We start from the raw sequence: 7,818 nt of genomic DNA, 5'->3' as shown, positions 1-7,818 counted from the left end.
AAGGGCATTTGTTAAACTGTGACATTTGATAAGTTAGACATGATAGACTTTGTGATAGATTTTATACATAACGTGTAATCCTTGTTTTTATAGTATTCCAATGAAACTGCCGTTATTCTATCGAATAAAATTGGTTTTATTGATTGATAAACGATTATCTGCATGTCTTCTTATCCAGTAGGTTCAACAGTTAACTTAGTTCTCTTTTACTATGGGAAGTGACATTGGGGAGGCCAACCTTAAAAGCTGCTCAGAATAAAATATATCGTTCAAATGACCCGATTGTTACTGCATCTTAACAACAGAGAGGATACTTCTGCATTCACGCCATTGTTTGCAGTTAGGCTATGCCCTGCTGACATCTAGCGAGCATAAATCATAGTACAACGTAATCGAATAGCAATTCCTGACTTTATGGCACAATATTAAACATTATGCATTAAATAAGTCAGTGCAAAATATGAAATGTGTTGATACATTTTCGGTTACACTGCTCCAAGCCCTACACTTTTCTGAATGGATTGGATAAAATGTTGGGGTAAACATAGTAATAAATAGGAGCTCCACCGTTCTCTCTGTTGGGTCGGGGAGGTTTTCACCAATCCAATAATTTGAGATCTATTTGTGCTATAACGGTTGTTGTAATTTAATTTAACATAATGGAGGCATATTCTGCAAACTAAATTTGAGTTGGCTGCTCCTCTTCCGGAAAACGATTTATGTTAGATTTTGCATTTAATTTTTCCACTGAGCGATCGCGTACATAGTTAATAATCACACATTAACCTCTGCGATCATTCTTTCTGACGAAAGAGAATCAAATATAGCCTTTACACTACAATGTATCTATTTGCACAATGATAGTTGCACATCTGTGAGTGACATCATCCACACACGGAAGTTGGGTATGCGTGAGAGTGAAAAATCCATCAATCGTAGTGCACCGCTTTTTTGCAATGGATGTTTTACAGCAAGCAAGGACGTATGATAGGCCTACATTCATGACTGAAAAAAGACTGCCTCCAAGTAGTCTTGCAAGATATCTCGATGGAGACTTTTGGGAAACGAAAGATAGCATACGTGAAGAAATATCTCAATGCGAATTATTTCACATGAGCAGGTTGGTGTCTCTTACAGCAGTCTAACTCCGATCATGTAACTTTCCTATATTACATGTTTATAACGACATGTATTATCAAAGCGTTACGTGTTAAGTCCCTATTGTTATTTAACAGAAAGTCAGCTACAGTAGCTGTACACATCGTCGCAAACGTGCCATGTGTTGGGCGCTCGCAAATGCCTGTTGAGCCGCCCAAGCCACCTATCCGAACCTCTCCGAATGCCTCATAATTATCTCCCTTGCCCTTCAAATGACGTAACCCTAACTAACATAACTTCATTCCACAGTTATGATCTGACGTTGGACCAGAATCGAGATCTGACGGTGGAGAGACTCCACTATGTCATGACGATGACGCTAATGCGACCTCACCTCAAAGATCAGGTGGAGCATTATTTTGTAGCACATTATTACCTTATCTGTGATGTCTATTATCTTCTATCTATCAATGGCAGTATCTGTGGTGTCCTCACTAATGTAGTCATTTGCATATAGGGAAATGCTTACACACACAAGGCCCTCACTCAAATGTCAAATGTCAAAACTGTACAGTAACCTAAATGTTTTTGTGTTTTTAGGTGAAGGAGAAACAGAAAGGGTTCATAACCAAGAGCTTGGGTATTACAGAACTGATATGCTCTGCAGACATGGCCACGGGAGTAAAGGTATGGTTTATTGTGCCCAGGTGTACAACACACACACACACACACACACACACACACACACACACACACACACACACACACTGTTCTATAACTGCTTTCCTTGTTGTTGACGAGGGTGTCAACAGTATAAAGCAAAGAAAACAATGATTTCCATAGTAACCAAACAGGATAGGATTTCATTAGGATATTTGCATTAGTGGATGTTATAGGTAGTGTTCTAGCTGTGTGTACAGTCAAGTGCATCTCGTTTCCGTGGTTTTCCTCTCCTCTCTCTTACACCAACACCATGCATAGTTGTGTAATAGTTTAATTAAGCTCTCTTGCTGTATTGTAGATTCTCTGTGTGCAGTTCAGTTAAGTCACATACACAGTTGGGGGTGGTGTGTGTTAAGTATGGTTAGACTGTGTGTGCTCTAGCAGTGTGTACAGGACAGTGCATCATGGTGTCCCTCTCTCCTCTCCCCTTCACAGTTGGGGGTGGTGTGTGGCCTGTTTGGGGGTGCAGTCACCAACCTGGGGAACCCTGAGCAGAAGTTGCAGTGGTATCTCCCTGTTACGGTAGGTAGGAGTCAGTCTACTAACCAACCCTGTCGTGTTAGGTAGGATCAGTCCACTAACCAACCCATTTGTGGTAGATAGGTCATAGTCATTGTGTTGTCATTTAGCTGGTAAAGCAAAGGTTGTTACTGTTTACTAAGATACTATGTGGTAACATTTGATTAAAAATCATGAATTGTAATTACTAGGTAATTATTATGCTATTACCATTTTTAAGTGCATACAGTCCCAGGACATAGGAAATTGAAATTAAGCTTATACAAATAACTTTATTCATGATTTACTGTGAGGAAATATTTGATGTGGAATGAGTGGTACATGCAACAAGACACAGGATGTACATGTAATTAAATGTTCTCTAGATGGTTGAATGTTATACTCCTCTGGCCATACCTCCAACCTAATGTGTTTCTCTTTCATCCTGGGGTGTGGCTGTCAGGAGCTGGAATTTACAGGGATGTTTGCCATGACAGAGAGAAGTCATGGTAGTAACGTCAGAGGAATCCTCACAGAGGCTCGCTACGAGCCCTCAACACAGGTCAGACTCTTCACATGTGTATGTGTGCTGTATATCACACAATGTCTCTTCATATGTATGACACACTCACAAGCAGACCTGGGTTCATTTCAGGTAGTTTAGCTGTGCTTGATTGAGCTTGCCTGGCTGGAAGTTCCTAAAGTGCCAATCCTCCCCATTTAGTACTTCAGGAAGGCTCAAGCAAATGCTACAAGGACTGTATTTGATTAAATGTTAATGTATTCAACACTATTTAAACCCAGGTCTGCTCACAAGCCAAGTGACATCTTCAAGGTGACCACCAGGCTGGGTACTGTATGTTGGTGGACATTTATTTAACACAGCAGCAACCTGTACTCCCAGCAGGGGAGGCTGGTGGAGGTAGAAAACCGAGGACAGGCTCTAATTCATGGAATTGAATGAGAAATTGTATCAAACCAGCCTCCATTGACAACATTGTCAGTTTGAGTAGGGAGCAACACAGTAAGCTAGATCCTTTCTTATTTTGGCATTAGGGGAACAAAGATAACAGAATGAACACTGTCTGGTCAATGAATTACAGAACCGTCCAATGTTCTTATTTACACACACAATCGATGGTAACCCCTCTCATCCCTTCTCTCTCTCTCTCTCCCTCCATCAGGAGTTTATCATCCACACCCCCTGTGTCGACGCCCAAAAGATGTACATCGGTAACTCCATGAAGGGGAACTATGCCTCTGTGTTTGCTCAGCTCATCATCAACGGACAGTGTGAAGGTGGGAATCTACAGACTGTTTGTCTATTGTCGTTTCTCTGTTCAGTTTCTGTCAGTGCCCCAGTGTATTTAGTAACCAGGTGTTCAATTCAATCAACTTCATTTATTAACAACAACAACAACAACAACAACAACAACAACAACGATACATACTGTATACGTACAAAACATATAATACATTATATAATTGTTGTGTTCATCCCCACAGGTCCTCACTGTTTCATTGTCCCCATCAGGGACAGACATGGAGTCATGAACCCCGGAGTGACGGCCATCGACATGAAGCATAAAGAAGGTAGCTTCTACATTAGTCCACCAGGGCCTGTTTCTACTCCATGCTTTAAGTACTACATTATGGAACTGTAGAAGTCCACCAGTTGAGCCTGGTGCAGGTAGAAATCAGAGGACAGGCTCACTGTAATGCAGATAATGGAATGAGAAATGGTATCATGAATTTCTACATCCACCAGCCTCCCCTGTACTACACTATAGTGGTTCTCTCCATGCAATAGAACTCTCTGTCCAGCTGTGTGCTTGAACATGAATACGGTGTGAAACACGCGCATGTGTCACACATTAACCAATAATACAGTATATTGTCATTCTTAAAAGATATCTTTTTTTTTTTTTACTAACACCTACTGTACATGTAGCAGGTTAACACTCATGTTGGCCGTGTTTCTCCTCTCTCAGGATTACATGGGGTTGACAACGGCATCTTGATATTTGACTATGTCAGGATACCCAGGGAGAACCTGCTCAGCAAGTGAGTGGGCTGTGATAGTTGCATTAATCTTGGTGAACGTTTGCTGATGTTTGCAACCTGTTTGAGACAATAGTTTTCGTGTGTGTGTGTGTGTGTGTGTGTTTGTGTGTGTGTAGGTTTGGTTGTGTATCAGCAGATGGCCTGTACTCCTCTCCCATCCACAACAAGAGCAGACGTTTCAACGCTATGTTGGCCGCCCTCACCCCCACCAGACTGGGTCTCACTGTCCAGGCCATGGCTGCTATGAAGGTAACACATTGTTACATTCATACAATTATAATTATATACTTATTTTGTGACCAAGGTTTAAGCCAAGTCAACTGGAGTTTTCAACCAGGTTTCCCAACTTACTGTGATGGTTAGTGACAGCTAGGGGGCAGTCTGGCTTTAACTTAAATCTCTGCGTGTATATATACAGTGCCTTCGGAAAGTGTTCAGACCCCTTCACTTTTTCCACATTTTGTTGTGTTATAGACTTAATTTAATATGGATTCAATTTATAGAATTTGCCATCAATCCACACACAATACCCCAGAATGACAAAGTAAAAACAGTTTTTTAGAAATTTCAGTAAAAGTATTAAAATTGAAATATAGAAATATCTCATGTACATAAGTATTCAGACCTTTGCTATGACACTCTTAAAATTAGCTAAAATGCAAAAATATCATCAACAAATCACTCAATAAGTTGAATTGAAACCATCTAAATGCAAGGATAATAGTTCATGTAATTTTGGAGTTAATATCTTTAATATCCCTCTTGCGTCATCATCACTTTCCAGCCACTAAGTGCGTAATACTCCAACTATTCCATATAGAACCATGTTTGCACCCCCAAGGCATCCAATCCAGTCCTAAAAGCCTGAGGCTGTGTCATGGGAGGTGCATCTTCTTTATGGTCATTAGCCTAAAAAGCTGATGTTATGCCATGTTAGGAGATGAATTCAGTAGTGAATAACATAACAACAATAGAAAAGAGCAATAAACTGAAAACAAAACAAGAATAGCGTAAAAAAAAACAAAAAACAAAGAGAAAAACAATATCAACAAGCCAAACAAAACAGCAACAACAACAAAAAACCCACCAGTCAACATGATCATCTTGATAGTTACCACAACGATAGTAACAGCTACATTGACCTCAACACCAGCAACAGCCACGGCACATCCCTGCCACTGGCCTTTTTGTTCCCTGTTATTCAATCTGGATACACAATGGTGTTTCCCTTTTAACTTAAAATTGTCCCTCGTGAACCATTTCAGTATCTAATGTTCACAGTCTACCGAACTGTAGATAACGAATGAAGTGTAAACAGTGGTCCTTTAGTGCTAGATGGAGAGAAATGTTGTGTAGCATGGCAGAGTTATTCACAATTGAAGTATTATGCAGGTTCAGTAAGGCACAGCAAGGAGGACACAGCTGGCGTCAGGGACGGGCACACACACACACACACACACACACACATACACATACACACACACACACACACACACACACACACACACACACATACACACAGCTGTTCTCACTTGCTGATCATGTCACATGTTCATGGGACAGGCTAGAAGAGCCAGGTCATGTTAGGTCACTATAGCTTGAGCAGTCGTTCACGCTGCCTGTTCGTTCGACTTTCCCACCACCACCCCAGCTTCCACCTGCAGGGTAGCTGTTGTTACCTACCTTCAAGGGGTTAAATTTCATGGTTCTCCTCGCTTTTATTTATTTGTTTATTATTGTTTATTCAAGCGGGGGGGTTAGACGTTTGTGGGAGCTATATCAGAGTGGAACCATCCGTTAACGCCAAATCTATTGTACATTCATTAAACTAAATACATTTACATCAACAACTTAAGTGTCCTGACTGAACCAGGTAGTTATCTTGGAATGATGTATAATTTATAAATGTCCGAAACCAGCCAGACTTTCAGACAATATCCATAGGACGTGTTGTGGACCTCAGCACAACACCGCTACCATACCTCCCTCACACAGTCAGGTTGAATTGATTTTCTTCTGACAATGGAGGTGTGACATTTTGCAGTCTATATCTGTGCCGGTATCTGTCCCAGTACACACACGTTGACTATTTCATGTTTGTCAGCACTTTGCATACAGCCTAATTATAAGACAATAGTTGATATTCTTTTTCTAATCAGACAACACCTGCACTGTACAGTAGGGGTTCTTTATGTCCAATAGATGGAATATGTACAGCCTTGTAGTAACAGAATGTGTGTGTGTGTGTGTGTGTGTGTGTGTGTGTGTGTGTGTGTGTGTGTGTGTGTGTGTGTGTGTGTGTGTGTGTTTCCTTACTACAGTTGGGCCTCATCATCGCAGTGCGTTACAGCCACAGGTACAGTACAGCTCCCTACATGAAGTATGCAGATTTTTTAATTTTTACATTTTATTTTTTCTGTGGAACCAATCCAACACCATTCAGTTTCTACATCTGTGTCAAAACCCTCTGAACATCATCTGTAACATTATATATTATAGACCTCCTCAGAAATAAGAAACTGCACTTATTAATATTCATATGTTGAAGTGTCTGTCTGTCTGTCTGATTGTCTGTCTGTCTGTCTGTCTGTCTGTCTGTCTGTCTGTCTGTCTGTCTGTCTGATTGTCTGTCTGTCTGTCTGTCTGTCTGTCTGTCTGTCTGTCTGTATGAAGCCTGTGTTCTTCACCTCTTGAGAATAGTCTTCTGTTAGTTCCACAGAGGTCTCATGTTGTTATTCTCTCAGTATCTATTGTTTTTGGGTTCCTGTTCATCCTTATGTGTGTGTGTGTGTGTGTGTGTGTGTGTGTGTGTGTGTGTGTGTGTGTGTGTGTGTGTGTGTGTGTGTGTGTGTGTTTCCTGTTCTGCAGAAGTTTCCACTGCGGGGACAGCAGCAAGGGTGGGGAGGGAGGGGGTAGCGGGGAAGGGGTTTCTCTGTGGTTGGCATCCCCAGAATCACCCTTTTCACACCCACACACACACACACACCCACTCACACACACACACACACACACACACACACACACACACACACACACACACACACACTCACACACAGACAGAGAGACAAAAAGAGAGGGAGAGGCAGACAGAGAAGATAGCGGTGCGAGAGAATGTGCTTTGGTGATAACATTTCACTTCATAAATGTTACAAAATACATTTTACCTAAACAATATGATCCTTCATGTTGTGAATGTTCAGTGGGTATTTCTCTAACATGTCATTAGCATTTTATCCAAAAGGTTGTATTTTGTAACCTAATACATCTGATAATAAGCACTGTTGACAGAATGGTGCCGCTGTCTCGTAGAAACGTAGAAAGAGGACTTGTGGTGGTAGTCTTCAAAGTTGTTTCTGTGGGTCACAAAAAGCTAAATAAGGATGACACTAGCTGAATTAAATGTAAAAGGCGTTGAAAATAAAAGGCTTGGGTTAT

The 7,818-nt window shown here is 41.1% G+C and overlaps 1 protein-coding gene across 1 annotated transcript in view; it reads left to right on the top strand.

The window, feature by feature from the left end:
* The first annotated feature begins 991 nt into the window (after positions 1–991).
* acoxl (acyl-CoA oxidase-like) overlaps positions 992–7,818 on the top strand; it is a 34,183-nt gene continuing 27,356 nt past the window's right edge. The window contains exons 1-10 of the mRNA XM_083695355.1: positions 992–1,120; positions 1,408–1,504; positions 1,699–1,785; positions 2,257–2,343; positions 2,783–2,881; positions 3,504–3,618; positions 3,826–3,912; positions 4,311–4,383; positions 4,500–4,632; positions 6,705–6,739. Coding sequence (XP_083551481.1) covers positions 1,002–1,120; positions 1,408–1,504; positions 1,699–1,785; positions 2,257–2,343; positions 2,783–2,881; positions 3,504–3,618; positions 3,826–3,912; positions 4,311–4,383; positions 4,500–4,632; positions 6,705–6,739 — 932 coding nt within the window. The 5' untranslated portion in view covers positions 992–1,001. The remainder of the gene's footprint in view (positions 1,121–1,407; positions 1,505–1,698; positions 1,786–2,256; positions 2,344–2,782; positions 2,882–3,503; positions 3,619–3,825; positions 3,913–4,310; positions 4,384–4,499; positions 4,633–6,704; positions 6,740–7,818) is intronic.

Source organism: Argentina silus (assembly GCF_951799395.1).
Source record: "Argentina silus genome assembly, chromosome: X".
NCBI lineage: Eukaryota > Metazoa > Chordata > Actinopteri > Argentiniformes > Argentinidae > Argentina > Argentina silus.
The sequence above is the reverse complement of the archived record's forward strand: the minus strand, read 5'-3'. Positions and strand labels throughout refer to the sequence as shown.